At 41.3% G+C, this 24808-nt stretch overlaps 1 protein-coding gene across 1 annotated transcript in view; it reads left to right on the top strand.

Moving 5' to 3' along the window:
• Nucleotides 1-24808, top strand: part of LOC120023938 (MAM domain-containing glycosylphosphatidylinositol anchor protein 2-like) — a 207350-nt gene that overhangs the window by 166530 nt on the left and 16012 nt on the right. Inside the window, exons 13-14 of the mRNA XM_038968041.1 lie at nt 10027-10047; nt 16277-16432. Coding sequence (XP_038823969.1) covers nt 10027-10047; nt 16277-16432 — 177 coding nt within the window. The remainder of the gene's footprint in view (nt 1-10026; nt 10048-16276; nt 16433-24808) is intronic.

Raw genomic sequence — 24808 nt, 5'->3', positions numbered from 1 at the left:
GGCGTGTTCACATACTTTTGTATATATTGTGTATATGTGCATATATGTATAATACTTACATGCTCATATGTGTGACAGATGTAGTATTAAAATGTGTATTACATATATCAATAGGTGTAGAACTTACAGTGAAATGCTTACTTACAAGCCCTTAACCAACAATGCAGTTTTTTTTAAATAACTACAAAAAGATGAAATAAAAGTAACAAATAATTAAAGAGCAGCAGTAAAATAACAATAACGAGGCTATATACAGGCGGTACTGGTACAGAGTCAATGTGCGGGGGCACCGGTTAGTCGAGGAAATTGAGGTAAAATGTACATGTAGGTAGAGTTATTAAAGTTACTATGCATAGATAATAAATAGAGAGTAGCAGCAGTGTAAAAGGGCGAGGGGCAATGCAACTAGTCTGGGTAGCCATTTGATTAGATGTTCAAGAGTCTTATGGCTTGGTGGAAGAAGCTGTTTAGAAGCCTTTGGGACCTAGACTTGGCGCTCTGGTACTGCTTGCAGAGAGAACAGTCTATGACTAGGGTGGCTGGAGTCTTTGACCATTTTTAAGGCCTTACTCTGACACCACCTGGTATAGAGGTCCTGGATGGCAGGAAGCTTGGCCCCAGTGATGTACTGGGCTGTACACATTACCCTTTGTAGTGCCTTGCGGTCGGAGGCCGAGCAGTTGCCATACCATGCGGTGATGCAACCTGTCAGGATGCTCTCGATGGTGCAGCTATATAACTTTTTGAGGATCTGAGGACCCATGCCAAATCTTTTCAGTCTCCTGAGGGGGAATAGGTTTTGTCGTGCCCTCTTCACGACTGTCTTGGTGTGCTTGGACCATGTTAGTTTGTTGGTGATGTGGACACTGTCGTGTCTTTGCTATCGTTAAATTGAAGACTTATAGTTTTTATCATAGATTCCTGTAATTAGGGATTACGCGATCACTTGAGTAATAACGTAATTAATTAACTATGAATTCGAGGGCACCAGGGAAAGTTATTAGGTTACAAAGTTATAATTTCCCAATATAACCTTTCAGATATTTTCATATCTGATCAATAGTCTTCTAATGAATGATTTATTTACTCTACCTCACGTTAGTCTCATTCCAGTCTCATTGTTGATTATCTGCACGAACCCAGTCTTCACTATGAGTCATCCATACATCAATTGTCTTAAATCATTTATTTATTACTAACTAATTAATTCACAGAAATGCATAAACAAACAAACAAACTTAAAATAGTTACATGAAATGATGGGAGAAATATGCCCTAGTGGGCTGAACCGGCATTGCTTGTTAGACAAAGGGGAAATGGCGTTCGACTAAGAATTCACTACAGAGTCCATAATTATAACAATTGACATGCTAATCCTTACACATGAACGCTCACTCATTCGGGAACAATTGCAATCAATATATATATAGTTACGCTCGGTGTGTCGTCTTGATCGTTGGAGAGAAGTTCGTTTTGTTGGAGCTCCTTCTGTCGTAGTTATTGTGGATTGTTCAGTGACATTCGTTATAGAATGCTTGTTTCGGCGGTTGTCTTTCTTCGCGTTCAATGATACCGAATTCCTAGCTGCAGACTAGTAGTCAATATCAAAACTTGTTCTTATTAGTATAAGAGTTTTAACCACGTGGTATGGTTAAAGATTCAGCAATTATACTCAACCTTCGTTCTCCCCATTGAGGATAAACATGGTCTCAATGGTAATTTCTTAGAGTTGGCTTTTATTCAGATAGCAGAGAGGGGTGGTCCCATGGTCTCTGACCCAACTGGCTCAGGGCGGTCCTTGGATTTAGTTCAAATACAACAGGGATTTGTATTTTCCTTCATTAAACAGTTCAAAATCATATTACACAATTATACAAACAGTATCATACTCACTCATTCATTTTATACAACAAACAGGTGTAAACCTCATATCTGAGGTTATTATATAAACAGCGGTATGGTAATGTGGTCCCACAGTCTCTCCTGAGTTTCCCACATGGGGACAAATGGACATGTTAATAGCTAGGATCTTCACCGATCTTTCCTACTTTTGCAGGAACATGAAATATGTTCGTACCTCAAGTTCTGTGAGGTGGAAGAGAATTCCTTTGTCCTGAAAGTTTACCCTCTGTCTATAATACTGTTGGCCATGAGGAGATTCTCAGGAATTTACGACATCTCTCTGTGATCACCGCAGGGGTTGTGGTAGGAAAGGGAGAGGCAGGGAGAGGGGGATGGGGTTTGCACTACCCAAGCAGGCGACGTCATGACAACACCAAGGAACTTGAAACTCTCAACCTGCTCCACTACAGCCCCATCGATGAGAATGGGAGCGTGCTTGGTCCTCCATTACCTGTAGTCCACAATCATCTCATTTGTCTTGATCACGTTGAGGGAGAGGTTTTTGTCCTGGCACCACACGGCCAGGTCTCTGACCTCATTCCAATAGGCTGTCTCGTCGTTGTCGGTGATCAGACCAGTGTCGTGTAAATTCAGTACTGCGAGAGAATTAGTCATTTCTTCAAACAATCATCTTTATTTACTATTGTTTAATTATTGCAATAATGAGGCTGGTCGACCCCCTACCCTTGAGTGTTGGATCGAGTAACCTAACCTTTACACAAATGCAGAGTACTATATGTAGCTGACACTAACAATGCTTAGTCATGGTTGGTTCAACCCCCCTCATGCAGACCGAAGAGCATCATAACCCACTCTCTGTTCATCCTGTCATTATCTGCAAGTGGGTTGTTGTCTTAACCCCACCCTGGCTTAGTTTCCCAGCTGCAAGGATGATTTAGGACAATGAGTCTATCTCTATCTCGGTGACGCCCACCACATCTTGTCTATGTAATGCGGTCTTTAACTCATTTGTCAGCTCAAGCCATCTCTAGTGACCATACGCCCAGATTAGCTGCAGGAAACTAGAGTGTAGACCAGGAAAACACAGACACTAGCAGGACAGAAATGTCTTACTATTAGTTCAATTTGAATTGTTAGAACCTCTTAAATTCCCTTTTACGGGATCATTTTCCTAAACAACCGCTGAATTGCAGGGCGCAAAAAATATTTATAATCATGCAATCACAAGTGAAATATACCAAAACACAGCTTAGCTTGTTGTTAATCCACCTATCGTGTCAGATTGTGAAAATATGCTTTGCAGCGAAAGCAATCTAAGCTTTTGTGAGTGTATCAATCAATGCTAGAACAGCTAGCCCCAAATTAGCATGGTCACGAAAGTCAGAAAAGCAATAACTCCCCAAATACAGGTGTGCAAAGCTTGTAGCGTCATACCCAAGAAGACTCAAGGCTTTAATCGCTGCCAAAGGTGCTTCAACAAGTACTGAGTAAAGGGTCTGAATACCTATGTAAATGTGATATTTCAGTGTTTTATCTTTAATAAATGTGCAAACATTTCTAAAAACCTGTGTTTGTTTTGTCATTATGGGCTATCGTGTGTAGATTGATGAGGGGGAAAAAACTATTTAATCCATTTTAGAATAAGGCTGTAATTTAACAAAATGTGGAAAAGTCAAGGGGGTCTGAATACTTTCCGAATGCACTGTTTGTCACATTTATATATGGGTCTTAAATATATAATAATATAGTTTTAAATATACGTCACTTCTTGGATATATAAGACCATATAGGGCTATATATTACTTTTCCGTATTGGGTTGACCCGGGCTGGGCTCTGGTCAAAGGTAGTGCACTATATAGTGAATAGGGTGCCATTTGAGACACACTAACTGTAATCACATACCAAGCGTCCACTTATTTCTAGGACTCCAGCAGATTGTCAAATCTAGTTAGTCTTGTAATGCATTACAGTATACTGACTCAGTAAAGGGCATTTGTACAAGACATTGCTAAGAGGTGTACCTGCAAGTGTACAAGCGAAGAGTACACTCATAAGCACTATCCCTAACTAACTTGATTATTGATTGAATCGTTTACTCTCCATGATGAAATGCACACAAGTACCATTGAGAAATGGTTTCACAGCTTGCCTGGAAGCTCTTAGCACCCATAGTTCACACAGTATGACATTTCCAGCCTATAGTGTTCAAGAATGCACCTCATATGACTATGCTACAATGAACACAATGTCTTTGATGGGACATTCACAACTTATTGTTTGGCAACTATAGCGTCTTGTTTACAGACATTGGACTGTCTTGTCAGTGGTGTGAAAAGACTCATTTAAAAACTCGAGTCTTCATTTCCCTTCACCGTCTAAACCTGGACAATCAGACCAAATTATTTTTAAGCATGCTGTGCTAATTTTCATTAGGCCTATTTCGTCTTGTCATAGGCTAACTCGGTTCACTTTTCATTTTCAAAAAACAATTACTGTACGAGATAGAGATGGAAATATATTCTTAAAGACCCCATGCAGTCTTGTCATATTATTTTTAAATCATCACTGTGTGTGTTATTTTCATGAAAATAACTACAAAACATATTTGTCATCATTTATTTCCCTGAGCCTCCTTTGGCCCTTGAAACGCTCAGTCTAATCGTGTGGGCATTAGGAAACAAATTTGAAGATATTTATATACATAGCCCTGATTGGTTGAGAGGATCATCTAGAACACATCCCCCAATCCCTTACCCAGATGAACAGTCATTTTCGTGTGTGTGTGTGTGTGCACGTGTGTGTGTGTGTGCGCTTGTGGGTGAAGGTGTTGAAGGGCAGAGGGGGGAAGATATGACTGAACCACACATTCATTTAAACTGAGGCTGTGTGACTCAGAGGTTGCAAGTAAAATAACAGTCAAACGAAGCATATTTTCATAAGCAAGGCCTGAAAAAGAGGTAGAGGGGGAAATAGAGGGGGAAGGGGCGTGTGGAAAGAAAGGGGGAAAGAGAGGGGGGTGGGGAGTGTGGAAAGAAAGGGGGAAAGAGAGGGCGAAGGAGAGTGTGGAGAGAACAGCCTGGGAGTGCTCACTAGAGAATATAATAATAGAACTCTGTCAGAAAAGTCAGCAGCATCTGTTTCACAGGCGCACGGATTCAGCATGTAGCCCTTTCCTGCAATCAAATGGCCAAATCTCCCTCTAGTGGCCTCATGGGTGGAAAATTATTAATATATTTTATCATTTCATAATTAATAAACATATTATTTTTTTTAAAGGCGAAAATCCGGTGTTTCTATGTCAAACGGTTTTGTTATATTTCAGTCTTCTGTGATGTATATAAAGTGTAATATTGGGATGCAAACAAAAAATGTAATCTAAAAATGTAAAATGTAACTCTATATCTGACATGGCGCCGTTGGGGCTGCTCTGCTCAATGAAGAGACATGAAAGAGCAGTTAGCTGTTAGCTACTTTTCGTCACTTTAAACTCCGACAATAATCTCTCCTGTCTTATATTTGGCGAGTTGAAGCCCTTCTGGCACCATCTTTTGATCTTAGTCAGATATGACTGTACTGCACAGCAGAGCACGAGCAAATGGCTCAGCTTCAAAATGTTAGGGATCAATTTAGTGATACCCGAGCCCTGCCTGTACTCTAGTTATTGATGAAAAAAACAGGCCCTACCTAACCCTAACACAATATATTATGTCTAGGTCATAGAACTGTCTCATGTACAGCCATGCTCAGTTACAGTATATCTTCATAATAAACAACTATTTAATTAGCTGGACTTAGTCAAAGGGCTCATGGACTAAAAGAAAGAGAATATCGAAGAAGAGTAATATACATTAAACACTTTCAAGATGACGGTAATTGTATTAACAAGGAGACGGGACACTATAGGGTTAGCTTGAGGAACGTGTTTAGTAAGATCCCGGGTATAGGGTTAGCTTGAGGAACGTGTTTAGTAAGATCCCGGGTATAGGGTTAGCTTGAGGAACGTGTTTAGTAAGATCCCGGGTATAGGGTTAGCTTGAGGAACGTGTTTAGTAAGATCCCGGGTATAGGGTTAGCTTGAGGAACGTGTTTAGTAAGATCCCGGATATAGGGTTAGCTTGAGTAACGTGTTTAGTAAGATCCCGGATATAGGGTTAGCTTTAGGAACGTGTTTAGTAAGATCCCGGATATAGGGTTAGCTTGAGGAACGTGTTTAGTAAGATCCCGGATATAGGGTTAGCTTTAGGAACGTGTTTAGTAAGATCCCGGATATAGGGTTAGCTTTAGGAACGTGTTTAGTAAGATCCCGGATATAGGGTTAGCTTTAGGAACGTGTTTAGTAAGATCCCGGATATAGGGTTAGCTTGAGGAACGTGTTTAGTAAGATCCCGGATATAGGGTTAGCTTGAGGAACGTGTTTAGTAAGATCCCGGATATAGGGTTAGCTTTAGGAACGTGTTTAGTAAGATCCCGGATATAGGGTTAGCTTTAGGAACGTGTTTAGTAAGATCCCGGATATAGGGTTAGCTTGAGGAACGTGTTTAGTAAGATCCCGGATATAGGGTTAGCTTTAGGAACGTGTTTAGTAAGATCCCGGATATAGGGTTTCCGTTCAGAAAATGTGGTGATGGACATTTGACCGGCATCATTTTAATTTACCGGACATTTGAGAATCGTACCGGACTCGTATGCATTGTGTCAGAGCTGCTAGGAGTACTGGGTGGAGGAGTCAAGCGCAGAGAGCAGGGATGCAAGAACGTGGATTTATTTTCCAGTAGACAGGGAAAAACGATCATGCCCTAAACACACGGGCGCATGAAAATACGAGTCCAAAACACAGGACTAAACTGTCCAGAAAAAAATAATAAATCCACAATACAATCCAACACCAAATAACAGAAAAACAAGCCCGCACAAAAGCCAGCGGGCTTACTGCCCTTAAATAGCCTACCCACAAAACTAAACTCAAAACAGGTGAATAGAATCGATGGCAGCTAGTAGGCCGGTGACGACGACCGCCGAGCGCCGCCCGAACAGTAAGAGGCACCATCTTCGGTGGGATTCGTGACACATTGGGTGTGTAACCTGATTAGGGTGTCCACCCACGATGCTCAGAATGACAGAAATCACATTTAAATGATAGATTAATAACTATCTCAACAGAACATGCAACTCGAGGATTAAACAGTGTGCAGTTAGAACAACTGTCCGCATTTGCTTTTCCTCAGCCAACAAGACGAGTAATGAACAGCAAAATCACTAGCCTATGTCAATCTACTATCCCTCATAGTACAAAAGTTGACCTATCCTATTGGTCAGCTTCTCGTTCTGTGCGTGATATAAGTAGCCTTTTCCAAACAAACTGGGACATTTGTGGGAGGATAGATCCCAAATTCATACAACCAGTAGGCCTAGGCTACATACAAAAAAATAACAAAAAGCAATGATGCTGATGCAACAGATCAGAACGTTTAGCTTCAAATGTTAATAAACTATTATGTCTTTACATAAGTGCAGCAATGCAGTAGGCTATGCACGATTGTTCGTTCCATAATGCAATTAGCGGGAAAACACTGTTGTCAAAAGTTGGTTTCTTGAGACAGTGATGAAAATATCCTTTTGAAATGTACAACTAGTAATATAACTAGAATTGTGCCTTTTGGTTACTGGACAATGAAAGAAAGTTGATTTTAAAACCAATAGATCATGAAAGAAATAGGCTACTGGTTTCAATGGAATATGGAAGTCTTTATAAAAGAATTGCCTTCACGTTTGGTCGTGTTTTGGCTTTATAAGTACTGTAGTAGTACATCATGCTACACTGATGGTGATGTGTGAAACTTTCCATAAAGATTAAAACTGTCCTTCTTGCTTTTATTCTCTCCTCTTCTGTCCTCTCCTCTCTTCTCCTTTCTTCTCCTCTCTTATCATCCTCTCCTCTTGTCTATTTTCTTTTTCCCCCCTCTCCTTTCCTCTTCTCTTTCCTCCCCCCTCCTCTTTCCAACTTCAGACACTTTTAGTTATAGTCCATCATCCTCTCCCTCCCCCTTCCTCTCCTCTTTCCTCTGTTCCACTAGCTCTTATTTCCTGTCCTTCTTCTCCCTTTAATTGTTACAGATTGAGAAACATCCGTCCTTGTAGCTAAATTGCAACAATGAGTCAGAAAAATGTGTTCTATTACATATTCTAGAACGTTCGCTCAGGCCTTTCAGTTTGCCTCAGTGTATAAGAGACCCGACTGGCCCTTCAATTCTTAATCAATATTCCTTTACACATGTTTTCTTTGTGGGGGATGATTTGTTATTGCTTGTTTTAATCGAGTGGATTCAAATCAATTTGTCGCTGTGTTCCATAAATCATTGTTGGTGATGGGTTCTGACTCCTAAACTTGAAATAATGAGTCCCATAGTCAGGTTACTACACCAGAAGTTAATGGTTATCTGTAGGAGGAATGTGTATAGTGGAGGCAATTAAGCTTGGAATGTACTGAGTAAAGGAAAGGCCATCATCACATGATGCAGTCACTGATAAGGGTTGGAGAGAGGTGGTTTAGTGAGGAATGGGGGCCCAGGTCAGGTCAGGTCACATTAAGGGAGAAGGAACAGTTTATTGCCCGCATCACTTAACTTCCTGCCTAGCAATAAAGATGTAATGTTTAGAGGGAAGGAGGACACCACACACAAGTTGGGGTATATATACTGGGGCTGGTGGAACCATGTCTTTGTCTTATGCAGCTGTATGACCCAGTGGGTGAATAAACTTGGTTTGAGCTCTACTAATCGTCCGTGAGTTTTTACTTGGTTCATTTAGAACCTAACATTGGTAAAGGTGACACAGTTGGGCAGTTAAGCTGATGTATCACATCTATTCACAGGGACAGGAATCGATCATTAAAACGTCATGCATCTTCCTGACAGCTTAAATTGTATTTACTCCCCAAAACATTCACTGCAGGGCTAACTGGTTTATATTGAAACAAACCGTGTTTTTTACCCTTGATGTTTCTGTGTTTGCCACGGAGCTAAACCCTCTGAAATGATCAATGAGGAATGTTGAAGAAGCCAGGCAGAGAAGAAGCAGGTGGAATGCATAATGACCCTGACAGGTATTTTATTAGAGGAACACTGTACTGGACTGGAGCAACCATTTTATGTGGAATTTCACCTCAGTCGTTTTTCTCGTGTTTATGTAACTGTAGTGATGAGGATGGTATGATAGACAGGTCACCAATGGGTTGCCGGATATAATTTATAGGGTTGAGTTTTCCTGTCTATGTGACCAGGAAAAACTCTAGGCCCTAGTTAAAAGTTATGCAAGGCCTTACGTTTTTCCTCATCACTTCACATATTCACACATTCGGTGCCTCACATGCCTCGTAGTGTATTTAATTAAGTTAGGGCGCTTGTTAGTGGAAGTCACCTTGGTTAAGGACATCAGCAAGGCAAGTAAAGGGTAATAGTGATAATCTGTTTTATTTATAAGCTCATTAATGTGGTCGGGCTATTCTTAGTAATCCCAATCTCACACAGTAGATAGAGATAGCAAAGAGAGGGAAGTGTGTGTGTGTGTGTGTGTGTGTGTGTGTGTGTGTGTGTGTGTGTGTGTGTGTGTGTGTGTGTGTGTGTGTGTGTGTGTGTGTGTGTGTGTGTGTGTGTGTGTGTGTGTGTGTGTGTGTGTGTGTGTGTGTGTGTCTGGACAGATTTCAGATTTGTACAGTATCCTCTTTTATTTCAAATGTCTTTCATTTGTTATTGGATCCCTTCCTATCTTTAACTCTGATAATGATTGTGTATGCTGCACTGGAGATGATTTCTCTATCAGTTATGACATTTAAAAGTTGATTAACATTTCCACTTCCGATGGGGGATTGAAACTCTACAGCTAATTGTACTCTGAGAGAATGTAGAAGTTGAGATGATGGCCATCAGGAAACAGACGTCAAAGTTTACCAGATGCTTCTTATTTTCAGTCATGACATCTTTCTGTTAATAACGTTAAGTTACACACTGTTTGTGTACTACGACGTCATGATCTATTGTGAGTCAGCACACGTCAAAGACAAAACCCAAACCATTGTCAGCAAACTGCTGTTTAAATGATGTACCACTATTGTATTGTTTACTAATAGCTTTCTCTCCCTCTCTTTCTGCCATTTTGTTTTTCAGCTCCTGTCAACCCTCACCTGAGTAAGTAACAGCTTTATTTATTCATTAAGTCTGACCAATCACTTAGCATGTTTCTGAACATTATGAGGAACATCCCTCAGACCTGAACTAGGCAGAGCTGAGCAGCTCTGGGAGCAGCATGGAGACTTGTTGGTTGTGGAGAGTCCTGTGGAGTAGTTCTACTGTAATTCTCTATATACAATGAGCTCCAAAAGTGTTGGGACATTGACCATTTTTTGTTGGTTTTGGCTTTGTACTCCAGCACTTTCGATTCAAAATGATACAATGACTATGAAGTTACAGTGCAGACGGCCAGCTTTAATTTGAGGGTATTTTCATTCATATCGGGTGAACTGAAATTACAGAGCTTTTTGTAAGTAGTCTCACTTTTTAGCGGACAAAAGGTATTTGGACAAATTCACTTATACTGTATGTGTATTAAAGTAGTCAAAAGTGAAGTAATTGGTCCCATATTCATAGTACGCAATGACTACATCAAGTTTGAGACTCTACACCTTTGTTGGATGCATTTGTTTTGGTTGTGTTTCAGATTATTTTGTGCACTGTTGTAAGTGGTAAGTGGTTAACATGTCTTGGGGGTATGATTTGTACCGTCTACACTTTAACCTCATAGTCATTTCAAATCCAAAGTGCTGGAGTACGGAGCTAAAACATCAAAAATGTATCACTGTCCCAATATTTTTGGAGCTCACTGTAACTACACTGGGAAGAGCGGCTTAATATTCTGTAGGAACAATGTGTGGAGGAGAGTAATTTTCAGTGTGTGTATATGTGGGCATGGGGTGAAGGGTGGGTGTGTGCGTGCATGCATGTGTATAGTGCTTGTTAATAATGCATTTCATGTGTTCTCTCCAATGTTCGCACATTATGTGATAATCAGGTGCCATGTCCATTCCCGCTACAGTATCTTATTACAGGAAAACTCCACATTTACTACTTCCTACTTCACAAGCACTCATTTGCCGAAGTATATTGTGTTAATGTGTTGGGTTAGCAGCCGTTACCGCATACAAATCCCAAATATAATCATTACCAGCATCATTATCAAACCCCCTATAGTTCGCAGCCAATCTTATCTAAACTACACATCTGATCTGCACACCTCCTCCTCGCTCCTCCTCGTCCTCCTCCCCATTTTCCATCTCCTCGTCCTCATCACCTCATTCCCCCCCAACCCTCCCCTCCTAATCCCCCTTCTATCTCCAGGTCCATTTAGCTTACAGTGGATTGACATTACCAGCGAGACTCTAGGGGCCAGACCCCCATTTAGATCTGCATGCCTGAAGGCTGGAGGGGAGAGGAGTCAAGAGCTGAGGCCCATCTCTCTCTTTCTGGCTGTCTTAGCTGGGCCACACACTCTCTCTGTGTGTGTGTGTGTGTGTGTGTGTGTGTGTGTGTGTGTGTGTGTGTGTGTGTGTGTGTGTGTGTGTGTGTGTGTGTGTGTGTGTGTGTGTGTGTGTGTGTGTGTGTGTGTGTGTGTGTGTGTGTGTGTGTGTGTGTGTGTGTGTGTGTGTGTGTGTGTGTGTGTGTCTCGCTCTCCCTTTTTCTCTCCCTCCTCTCTCTCTCAATCACTCCCTCTCTCCTCCTCATCTTCTCTCCAGTACGTGTGTAAAGCCTCGAGCTCCTGCCTCCACCGAGGTCGCCACTCCAAACTGCTCCCAGCTACCTTTTAATAAATCAATGAATATTTATCGCACGCTCCTGTATCTAGAATCTAAATGCTGTTTTTTACCCACCCTTTGAGGACAGTTCTATTTCTAAATGTCTTCTGATTATATGGTATTGATGTCATATTATATTGTTCCATATAAAATAAAATTGTATTTGTCACATGCGCTGAATACAACAGTGAAATGCTTACTTACAAGCCCTTAATCAACAATGCAGTTAAAAAAAAATTTGTTAAGAAAATATTTACTAAATAAACTAAAGAAAAAAGTAACACAATAAAATAACAATAACGAGGCTATACTGTATACAGGGGGTACCGGTACAGAATCAATGTGCTGGAGTACAGGTTAGTCGAGGTAATATGTACATGTAGGTAGGGGTAAAGTGACTATACATTGATAATTAACAGCAATGCAAATAGTCCAGGTAGCCATTTGATTAATTGTTCAGCAGTCTTATTACTTGGGGGTAGAAGCTGTTAAGGAGCCTTTTGGTCCTAGACTTGGCGCTCCGGTACCGCTTGCCGTGCGGTAGCAGAGAGAACAGTCTATGACTTTGGTCTGAGGACCCATGCCAAATATTTTCAGTCTCCTGAAGGGGAATAGGCATTGTCGTGCCCCCTTCACAACTGTCTTGGTGTGTTTGGACCATGATAGTTTGCTGGTGATGTAGACACCAAGGAACTTGAAGCTCTCGATCCGCTTCCCTACAGCCCCGTCAATGTGAATGGGGGCGTGTTTGGCCCTCCTTTTCCTGTAGTCAGCAATCAGCTCCTATGTCTTGCTCATGTTGGAGAGGTCTCTGACCTCGCTATAGGCTGTCTCATCGTTGTCGGTGATCAGGCCTACCACCGTTGTGTCGTCAGCAAACTAAATGATGGTGTTAGAGTCGTGCTTGGCCACGCAGTCGTGAGTGAACAGAGAGTACAGGAGGGGACTAAGCACGCACCCCCGAGGGGCCACCGTGTTGAGGATCAGCGTGGCAGATGTGTTGTTGCCTACCCTTGCCACCTGAGGGTGGCCCGTCATGAAGTCCAGGATCCATTTGCAGAGGGAAATGTGTTGTCCCGGGGTCCTAAGCTTAGTGATGAGCTTTGTGGGCACTAGGGTGTTGAATGCTGAAATGTCGTCAATGAAAAGCATTCTCACATAGGTGTTAATTTTGTCCATGTGGGAAAGGGTAGTGTGGAGTGCAATTGAGATTGCATCATCTGTGGATCTGTTGGGGTGGTATGTGAATTGGAGTGGGTCTAGGGTTTCCGGGATGATGGTGTTGATGTGAGCCATGACCAGCCTTTCAAAACACTTAATGGCTACCAACGTGAGTGCTATGGGGCAAGGTTACCTTGGCGTTGTTGGGCACAGGGACTATGGTGGTCTGCTTGAAACATGTTGGTATTACAGACTCGGTTAGGTAGAGGTTGAAAATGTCAGTGAAGACACTTGCAAGTTGGTCTGCGTATGCTCCGAGTACACATCCTGGTAATCCGTCTGGCCCCGTGGCCTTGTGAAAGTTGACGTGTTTAAAGGTCTTGCTCACATCGGCTACGGAGAGCGTGATCACAAAGTTGTCCGGAACAGCTGGTGATCTCATGCATTTATCAGTGTTGCTTGCCTAGAAGCAAGCATAAAAGGCATTTAGCCCGTTTGGTAGTCTCGCGTCACTGGGAAGCTCGTTGCTGGGTTTCCCTTTGTAGTCCGTAATAGTTTGCAAGCCCTGCCACATCCGACAAGAGTCAGAGCCGGTGTAGTAAGATTCAATTTTAGTCAATATTGACGATTTGCCTGTTTGAGGGCATAGAGTGATTTCTTAAGTGTCCGGATTAGTGTCCCGCTCCTTGAATGTGGCAGCTCTAGCATTTAGTTTGGTGCGGATGATGTCTTTAATTCTGGTTGGGATATGTACATGCGGTCACTGTGGGGACGACGTCATCGATGCACTTATTGATGAAGCCAATGACTGAGGTGGTATACTCCTCAATGCTATTGGATGAATCCAGGAACATATTCCAGTCTGTGCTAGCAAAACAGTCCTGTAGCTTTCGTATTGAGCGAGTCACTGGTACTTCCTGCTGTAGTTTTTGCTCGTAAGCAGGAATCAGGAGGATAGAATCAATGTCAGATTTGCCAAATGGAGGGCGAGGAAGAGCTTTGTACGCATTCTGTGTGTGGCGTAAAGGCGGTCTAGAGTTTTTTTCTTCTGGTTTCACGTGACATGCTGGTAGAAATTAGGTAAAATGGATTTAAGTTTGCCTGCATTATAGTCCCCGGCCACTAGGAGCGCCGCTTCTGGATGAGGATTTTCGTCTTTGCTTATGGCTTTATAGAGCTCGTTGAGTGCTGTCTTAGTGCCAGTATCGGTTTCTGATGGTAAATCGACAGCTATGAAAAATATAGATGACAACTTTCTTGGTAGATAGTGTGGTCTACAGTTTATCATGAGGTACTCTACCTCAGGCGAGCAAAACCTTGAGACTTACTTAATATTAGACATTGCACACCAGCTGTTATTGACAAATAGACACACACCACCACACCTCGTCTTACCGATGCATGGAAAACCCAGCAAACTGTATACTATCCATGTCATCGTTCAGCCACAACATAAAATATTACCGTTTTTAATGTCCCGTTGGTAGGATAGTCTCGAACAGAGCTCATCCAGTTTATTCTCTAGTGATTGCACTTTGGCCAATAGGACGGATGGTAGAGGCAGGTTACCCACAAATTCTCACAAAGGACCCGGATCTGCCACCCCTGTATTTTTATATATTTAACCTTAATTTAACTAGGCAAGTCAGTTAAGAACAAATTCTTATTTACAATGACGGCCTACCCCAGCCAAACCCGGACAACGCTGGGCCAATTGTGCGCCTCCCTATGGGATTCCCAATCACGGCTGGATGTGATACAGCCTAGATTCGAACCAGGGACTGTAGTGACCCCTCTTGCACTGAGATGCAGTGCCTTGGACTGTTGCGCCACTCGGGAGCTCGTTGGTCTATTGTATCTCTGTCTTCTCTTCATGCGAATGACGGGGATTTGGGCCTGGTCCGGGAACAACAATATATCCTTCCCGTCAGAATCATTAAAGAAAAAATCTTTGTCCAGTTCGAGGTGAGTAATCGCTGTTCTAACATCCAGAAGCTATTTTCGGTCATAAGAGACGGTAGTAGAAACATTATGTACAAAATAAGTTACAAACAATGTGAAAAAAGACACAAAATAGCACAATTGGTTAGGACCCTGTAAAACGGCAGTATCTCCTCCGGCGCCATTATAATTATAATAATGAGTTATATATGAATGTCCGAGAGGTGATAGTGTTAGGCTTAGAAAATGGATTTAATGGGGTCTCTTAAGTGTGTGTGCGTGTATTTGTATGCCTGTCAGCCTTCCTGCTCCCGTGTGTGTGTGTGTGTGTGTGTGTGTGTGTGTGTGTGTGTGTGTGTGTGTGTGTGTGTGTTCTCAAACTTGAGATGACGGCCAATACTCTTTGAGAATACCATTGGGGTTACCTCACAGTAACCTCTGAACTCTAGCCTTAGGCCTTCCCATTGCCACACTTGATTCACAACCTATGTGTTTTTCAACAGTAGTACAATAGCATTTCAATTTACAGTATATAATGCACTGCCACCATTCATGGTTCAATAGTGTTGTCCATGGTCAGAGATTACATTCCTCAAGCCATAGCTCTTAGCCTCGCAAAGCTACCTGATCCCGCGAGCTTACATTAAACGCTGCACAGATATCAGTGCAATGTTTAATGTAAGATCGCAGGACCAGGTGGCTTTGCGAGGCTAAGAGCTCTCTCATTGTTAGAAACACATGCATCGACCCGTGTTGATTTTCACATGATTAACTTCAGTAGTATGTCCTCTGATTGAATGCATTGTATAGCAGTCAAGCATGGTCCACTAGATTGATTCATGGTCAGCTATCTGAAGACATTCATAGCGGTCAATCGTGATCCACTTGATTGACTCATGGTCAGCTATCTGAATCGATTCATTGGGAGAACTCAGCTTCACTGCTCTCATTGGTAGACATGCATAATAGTACCCATTGACCCATGTGTTTATTCACATGATCAACATAAGAATACAACAGCAGGTCCCATTATAGAATGTACCAGCGCCGTTCATTCATGGTTCAGTAGCCAATGTCATCATGGTTATTTTATTGTGTTTCTATTTCCTTTTATATTTAGCAAATATTTTTCTTACTTTTTATCTCTGCATTGTTGGGAATGGGCTCGTAAGTAAGCATTTCACAGTAAAGTCTGCATCTGTTGTATGCGGCGCATGTGACTAATACAATTTGATTTGATCTACTATAGCCATAGCGATGCCATGAGGGGGTTCTAGTTTCACATTTTCTATGTCTACATTTTGACTGTCTTATGACTATAACAGTGTTTCTCTGTCCGTGTTTCATGAGAGATACTGCAGCGTTCGTCTATGACTTTAAAACCATAGACATATGTTACGGTTCTAGTATTTCTATTTCTATGATGACTACAGCGGTGGGGGTTTTTTTTTTGTCCCGTGCTTCAGGAGAGTTCCACTGCAGCTTCGAAGAGGAGCCCATCTGCATGTTCACGCAGGACAAGAACGACGACTTTGATTGGACGAGACACAGTGCAGCCACCCGTGACACCAAGTACACGCCCAACACCGGGCCTAGCGACGACCGCAGCGGATCCAAACAGGGTGAGCCAACCAGGAAGGAAGACACAGCTATGTATTGTTGTGATGTCATTGGGATCTTAGGTGCACTGTGTTTGGGAAATCTTCAATGCAACGAAGAAGGGCATAAGGTAATTGTTTTGCCTCACATTTAGCTACATTAGCCAGCTTAACTAGCTAGAGTTATTTACACTTATTTGCAATTGGTTAGCTACCACTCCAGGTGGCGTCAGCGTATTGGAACGGTTGTCTTTCTATGTGATCTTTTAGAAATCGTATTTTAGTCTTGACCCTGGTAGTCCACTCAGCACAGATGCTGTACTCACAACACACTACACATGGGTCAATATCAACACAATGGAACATGCAATAAACAGCCTTCAGCACTCTCATTTTCATGGTACTCATCACTCTCTCTTTCTCTCTGTCTCTGTCTCTCAACCACCCCCTTCTCTCTCTGGTTTAAGTAAAAATGTAACATACAGCAGTTTACAATGTAAACACAGGCAAACTGTTTTAATATAGCACACATACATTTTCTTGGACGAGCAGAAAAAAGACTAACTACAAGCCAACAAAAGTGTGTATCTTTCTATAGTGGTGGAGAGAATAGTTTCTGTGAGTGGCTGCTTCACAACAACTGAGAGGACAAAAAGAGATTGGAAGAAAGAACAAAAAAATAAATCAAAGGCCTCCCACTGGTGATAGTGAAGGACAGATGGAGTCTAATACTGTAACTTAGAATTGGTATGTAATTTACTGCTGGCACAGCCAATCAAGGATGACCTGAAGGAGAACCACACACACACACCGGTCACCATGGTGACTCAATCTATCTGACACCAGACACGCGTCACACTACTCAGTCACACACACACTCTGTGAGAAATTGTGCTAGTTGGCCTGTGTGTGTCAGTCCTGAGGGAGAGTGAGCAGTAATCTAGTCTTTATTGGAATGCAGCAGAGGCAGTAGACAGCTCTAGGAGCAACAGCAGCTGAAGTTGTAAATAATGTATTGGCTTTAATCACTCTAATGGGATAAAACTGTCCAGCATTTCATTACCAGCCCACCATTCCTAAGGGGCTGCAATTATCTGATGTCAAATTCAACAGAAGAAGAAATTCTATTTGATTTTGACTGGAGGGTGGGAAAGTTTGTTCTCCGTCCAAGCTACATTCCCCTGCCCCAAAGTGGGACTGTAGATGGGATCTGGAATGAGACTTGCGGTTAGTTTCACTGCTGATTCTCCTATGAAAGTTTCAGATTACCTTGAGACATGACCATCTAATCTGTCCTCTCTGCCCTCTGGTTTATCTTACTAGAGAGAAAATAAGTCTTTAGTGGAAATTTACTTTCAGTACTAGCTGCATGGATGGAGCCGCCGTTTCCGTCGCATTGTTTTTTCATGAAGGATTATAGGATATTGAGGGCTTGTTACACTATAACAATCATATTTAATACACTTTTTAAGAGGGCTTATAGCAAGAAAAATCTATGGGAACATAGTAGGTGATTTGTCAATTCGATAATATGCTTTCCAATAAACCCAGCACAAACAATTTCTCAACGCAAATAATATGCTTCAGAAATAATAAGAATAACCCCCCCCCCCCCCACTAATAATATATTTTCAATGCTTAATTTGTATAAACACAAATATTCCATAAACCTCATCAATGACCCAGTAACCTTAAATTACCTTTTTGTTTTGGTTAAGGCTACTCAAGTTTAGTCGAGACGCACCCCAAAACTGGAATGAAAAGTCTCTTCTCTTCTTTTCCCTTTTCAATTCCTTTTAGTTGATTCAGTTCAGTTTATAGTCTTTGCGCATTCAAATAATACTTCCCCCCCATAAAAGAAAAGGTAAGTTGGCCGTGTAGGATCTCCAAAAACGATAAGGAAAAACTGATCTCACGGTGTCTTGAAGGCACGTCCGCGCTCATGAAACTTTCTCCGCTATCCATTTAGAAGATCCACAAGAAGGAAATCATCTTGACAGGTCAGGAACATGATCACAGTGCACAAAAGTAAATCTAAAGCAAGGCAGGCTACAGTATTTTTCCATATCTTTGAAACTGGCACCCCGGAGATTCACCCGGGCCATGTCCGAAATCTGGCTTGCCTACTACTTACTTAAACTGCATACTGTGTACTAATCGTACTACGTACTATTTATCCCATACTGTTTATTTAAAAGTATGAAGTATGCAGTATGCCACGACGTACAAGACAACTGGGAACTCAGAAACAAAACAAGCCCGTAAAACGTATATAGGTTAAGAACTTTTTTGAAAGAGCACAGTTTGAAATAAAGAAAGAGAAAGTCATTGTACAACTGAATACCTTCAACTAAAATGTTTTATTTCACCTCTCTGAATCAGAGAGGTGCGGGGGCTGCATTAATCGACATCCAAACACAATCCTCTGCATCAGTTTACTAAGAACAGGCAGCAAACTGATTGGGCGGTTGTTAGAGCCAGCAAAGGGTGCTTGACAATTTTTAGGCAGTTTTGCTTCCTTCCACGCCTGTGTACACACACTCCTTTAGGCTTTGGTTAAAGATATATCAAAAAGGGCTGGCAATACAGTGTGCTACCCTTCTCAATAGTTTCCCATCAAGGTTGTCTATACCTAGTGGCTTATCAGAACAATAGTTTTTCCACCTCTCCCTCGCGAAATTGACCAAATTTAAAACATAAATCCTTCTCTTTCATTATTAGATATTTTATACAAAAATATGATGGTTCACTGTTCAATGTTGTCATTCACTTTTGAGTTTTTCCATTTTACTAGTGAAATAGTTCTTGAAATGATTGGCAATATCAAACGGTTTTGTTATAAAGGTAAAATGTTCCAATGCTCTCTGGCAGCTTTCATAGCTGGGATAAATTCTTCCCACCTCTGGTGCGTAGCTTCAGAGAAGTCCTCGTTGAGGAAGATGTTGGTTCCTCTCAAGTTCTTGGCTCTCTCCAGAACAGCCATCTTGTCCTGAACCCTTAGTAACTTGACCACTGTCGGCCTGGGTCTGTCACCTAGTCTGCTTACATGTTTTCCAGACTTGTTGCTTGCGCTCCACCTCAATCTTCGTATGATTTATCTCCAGCTTTTCAGTGATCATTTTTCTTACTTTCTCCTCAGACTCGGCCCAATTCTCATGTGAAGACTCTGGTATGCCATTCACAACAATGGTATTCCTCCTGGGTTGTCCCGAGATAGTTCGTTTTCCCAGTCATTGGTAGTAATGATTCAACGAGAGTGCTGATGTCGTCTTGAGAGGACTTACAGTTAGTTGTCCTCTTGCTGCAAGTTTCTTTCAGGACATCCACCTCTCCCTGGGTAAACTGTACACTGTTCTTAAGGTCCTGGACCTCTCTGCTCAGATCGTCCATTCTTTTGTTAGTGGAGTTCATCAGAATTTGGACAAAGCTCTTGAAGCTATTTTCCTGTTGTAACAACTGCTTGTAGAACCCTTTTTGTTCATTTAAAAGATCCTCCCCCTGTGATAGAGAAACACCGTCCTCTCCATGAGTCCCACCTTTGGCTTTGGATGCCATGGCAGCAATGTAGGCTAACGCTGGTACTCCACACCCTTCCAGACATGGTAGGTTCCAGGACAGATTTAAACAGCAACAAATAGCATGGTTTTAGACAGCCACAAGCCCAGTACAATCTGCGGTCCCAGCCACAAAGGGATCTTTCCTCATTATTGTTGGGCTGCAGAGTGCAGACCTCTACTGGTTGACCTAGTCAACTATAGCTAGGCTACTCATGACGATGTATTGCTTTTTATGCTTTTTAATCACTTTGAGATTGTTATGAAAAGTACTATAGTAATTCAATCCATTATAGTTATTTTACCAAATATGGTTTATTTAGTTTTGTATAACAAAAATCTCTGACGAAAGCCAAGAGGCCGACACAAGCTTCAATAAAAAAAAAGATACTAGCAAGAGAGGTGTGCAGGTTTATTTTTTCTATTTGTTATCGTGTACCTGCAAGAAGATGGCTCAGGTGTGCGAGTGCATTTTTTTATGTTGAAACTTTGAAAGTAAAACACACCAACAGTAGATGTACCGATATCCATTTTTTATTAGTATTACAAACAAGAAACACTTTTCAATGAGAACAGAAATCCACTTTGGGTTTTAAAAAAGGACTTAATCAAAAACAGTACAAAATGAATAAATGAATAGCTACACTGAACAAAAATATAAACGCAATACGTTTCAATATCTTTAAAAATAGCTTATCGGTTAGTGAGCATTTCTCATTTGCCAAGATAATCCATCCCCTGACAGGTATGCCATATCCAGAAGCTGTTTAAACAGCATGATCATTACACAGGTGCACCCAGTGCTGAGGACAATAAAAGTCCACTCTAAAATATGCAGTTTTGTCACGCAACACAATGACAAAGATGTCTGATCTTTCAAAAGAAAATGGTGGTGTTGTCAGCCAATTGTGAATATTTTATCTCTTTGTCTTGTATCTGAATACCCCTAAAACTATCCTTATTTACAGTATATCACAAAAGTGAGTACACCCCTCACATTTTTGTAAATATTTGAGTATATCTTTTCATGTGACAACACTGAAGAAATGACACTCTGCTACAATGTAAAGTAGTGAGTGTACAGCTTGTATAACAGTGTAAATTTGCTGTCCCCTCAAAATAACTCAACACACAGCCATTAATGTCTAAACCGCTGGCAACAAAAGTGAGTACACCCCTAAGTGAAAATGTCCAAATTGGGCCCAATTAGCCATTTTCCCTCCCCGGTGTCATGTGACTCGTTAGTGTTACAAGGTCTCAGGTGTGAATAGGGAGCAGGTGTGTTAAATTTGGTGTCATCGTTCTCACACTCCCTCATACTGACTGGTCACTGGAAGTTCAACATGGCACCACTAATTTCATTCATACTGACAAATAAGAAATGCCACATTACCCCTGTCAATAGGCCTAGTTGGAGTTAGCTACATATTGTACACCATATAATGTGATATAACCAAAGATTGTTGGTATCCATTACTGGACGTTACAGGTTTGCCTATACAAAACGCCACCATAGATTATTTAACAAACCCAGTATTGGCAATACTCTCTCTCTTCGTTCTCGATTCTGGAAAAAAGTGATCTTATACAGGATTTACTATATTTTATTATCTTTCTGAGTTTTCTCTGGTGTTTGTAGAACCACCTGCAACTGGACATGAACATGTATAAGATATACTGTTTTCCAGAATCGAGAACGAAGAGAGTATCGCCAATACCAGGTTAGTTGAAGAATCTATGGCTGCATTTTGTATAGTCAAACCTGTAACATCCAGTAATGGATACCAAAAATCTTTGGTTATATCACATTATATGGTGTACAATATGTAGCTAAGTTGGAGTAGGATGCAGAGCAGCCTGCCTCTGTCCTTATCCTAGTGGCTGTACATTTTTAGTCTGTCGAGATGTTCAATTCTAGCTCATAAACTGCAATCCACTCTCAATTTTGTCTCCCATAATCTATTCAGCTCTCCTCTCCAGTGTCCTGCTCCGTGAGATCAACCAAGTGATATTCACCAAGCATGTGCTCAACTAATTCCCTCACCTATGAGGAGAACCATCGTACTGCAATTTGAACTAGCCCTAACATCACTATTAGACATTGAGAACCACATATGCATTTGCCTGTGGTCTTTTCTTTGTGGGTTTTGTCTTATACAGTCTACACAGTCCAGTGCATTTTAGAGTTGAAGAGCACTAACTACAGATACACATGCTTGGTAGAGCATCTCAAAGACTAAATTCAATATAGAATCAGTCTGAGGATAGTGAGAAACAGATTATGTTTTACTATTGTAACATGCGGTGATGAGAATTCTATTGTCCCCATCAGGAGCCCAGGCTTTTGTCATAGATGGTAGAGTTCTCATCTCTGGACTATGCATTCCGCTGAAGCACTTCTTTCTCTCTACATCCATTGGCTACATTGGTGACCAGGGTGGGATCCTTCCGATACACCTATGGGGTCTGGGCACACAAATTCTCCTAGAGGTGGGGGAATACAGAGGCATGTGTTGATGACAGTTCTACTGTCTCCATTAGAGGCGCAGGCTTTTGGCATAGATGGTAAAGCGCTAATTTCTGGACTGCAGCGTTGTAAGATTGTGCCCCCCACGGCACCTCTTTCTCTATACACATAGATTAGTAGGTTACACTATATTTAGATACTTCAAATACTGCCTGAGACACCTTTGATATTTGTCTCCGTACTCAATAAATGTGTTCTTTGTTCAAATGTACAGTATGCATGAAACGTATATTATGGAAAACATGCTTCACAGTCAGTCATAGTTCGTAGTAGAATAATGGATTGGCAAGAATTTGGCACTGTCAAATTTTAGAAGGTTAGTAGGAAAGTTTGGCTAGTCTTTTAAACCTCTTAAATATATTCACTGAAAATGTAGTATTTGAAACTTAAACATTCATTTCCCAACTACTTTTTCTATAATCCTGCAGACTCCTTATCATTCTCCAAACCTTATATTCCAATGCATCCAACGTTATGCATGCCCACCATGGTATTGGGCAGCTACTGACATTTGAGAACTCATCTGGTTTACAAAACAAACTCAAGCCATCTTATTGCAGAGCACATTGTATACATTTTGCCCAGCTGTTTTTTAGAGAAGATTCAATTGCTAGGTATGCTATATGTGTAGGATATGCTGTGTTGGCTAATATGCATATTCTATGCAAAGTATTTGATTTAATGTTTCTTTACGCCTGCAACTAGTTACTTGAAATTAGTCATATAATCATGCCAAAACATGATTCAAAAATGGAATTCAGCAGGCAAATTTACATTTACAGTAGCTGGCTAGGATAGTCAAACCGTAACATTGGCTATCATTCAATAAATTGGCTAAGTGGTCAACAGAGTTACCTCTTCATTCTATCAATACAATTTGTATTGCATGCTGCAAATTTCAAGTGCACTCAAAAACAGATATTTATCTTATTTCAGACTTTGGGAGCTCATCACACAAATACAGAAATCAGCTCGAGTTTTAATAAGAGCAGACAGAGTGTTGAAATATACTTTGTATGATAATGTGCAAGAATTGAATGTGCCAACATTTTTATAGCCATCATAACAGTGTTTTACTGTCATATACAAAATATCAGCTCCTCCCTCGAAGGGGATTGATTCGGCCCACCACCTAATACTGTAAAACGTTCTATTTTGGCATACAGAGAATGTGTCATGTGAAATTGCATTGTTACCCGCTATTCGTTGCATCCCCATATCTAATTAATCAGCTTTTGTCAAAACCGAAATGAGTATGACATCCGGTCATTTTTAGTATACTCGATTTTCAAAATGTCACATACTATAAAGCTTTCACAAGTATGGGTATTCGGACATGACCCCGGTGTCTTTTGGAAAATCTCAATTATACTCCTCGTGTCTTCTCTCCTTCTCGAAACCCATTGGAGGAGAAGGTCAGAGGGGAGGGACCTCTGGCTTTCTCATCCAATTGGTTTTGAGAAGGAGGTGAGGAGAGAGGAGTATGCAATTGATATGCTCCCTTTCTCTTCCAGGTAGGCTATAGCAAACACACCTCTCCCCACCTGTTCGCCACTTCCTTCATTCTCGGGCGCTCTTTTTAGTCCACAATAGAGAGCAATAGCAATGGTGTCTTTTTGTAGGCACTAACTCTGCCATGGCTCGTTGGTCAAAGCCTTTGGGGAAATTAATAGGGTTTGCGGAGGGGTTTTGGATAAACGCCGAATATAAGGTCTGTGATAAACACAGGCTTAGGAGATCTTATATGTTTTGTTCCATGAGATAATACTATGCTACAGACTCCAAATACACTGACAGAGATGCCAAAATACGCTTGTAGGGAGCGACTGTGTTGGCTGGATACAAGGTTGTCTTTTATGTGGTCAGGGTCCACTGAGTGAGCTTCATTGATGACACCTGCTGTCGGGTGTGGCGTTATTAGGGGAAGGGTGTTGAAAATGGTTGACTTGACTGAACATAGACAGAGAGATATAATGTGTGGCTTTAGTTCTACAACAAACAGACATCCTTACTGTACATTATCTTGGTGAATGGGACCTACCCACATGCAGGGTGTAGTCAATTTTAATTGGTTTAGGGCAGAACAAACGTGATTGGTTTCTAAAAGTTCAATGGGCAAAGTTTGCCAGATGCACAACTTTTGAAAACATGTTTTGAACTGAGAATTTTGTAAATAAAACGTTTTGAAATCATTATTGTGTTACAGTAGTCAGACAAGTGTGATAATATCGCTAAGATACAACTGGTCTCCAGACTTGAACCAAATAGTCAAATGTAGCAAGCTAGCAGCAACATGCTAAGCTAATCAGCGCAAGCTTG

This window comes from Salvelinus namaycush, chromosome 29 (assembly GCF_016432855.1).
Source record: "Salvelinus namaycush isolate Seneca chromosome 29, SaNama_1.0, whole genome shotgun sequence".
Taxonomy (NCBI): Eukaryota; Metazoa; Chordata; class Actinopteri; order Salmoniformes; family Salmonidae; genus Salvelinus; species Salvelinus namaycush.
Note: the sequence above shows the minus strand (reverse complement) of the source record. Positions and strands in the feature narration are given on the sequence as shown.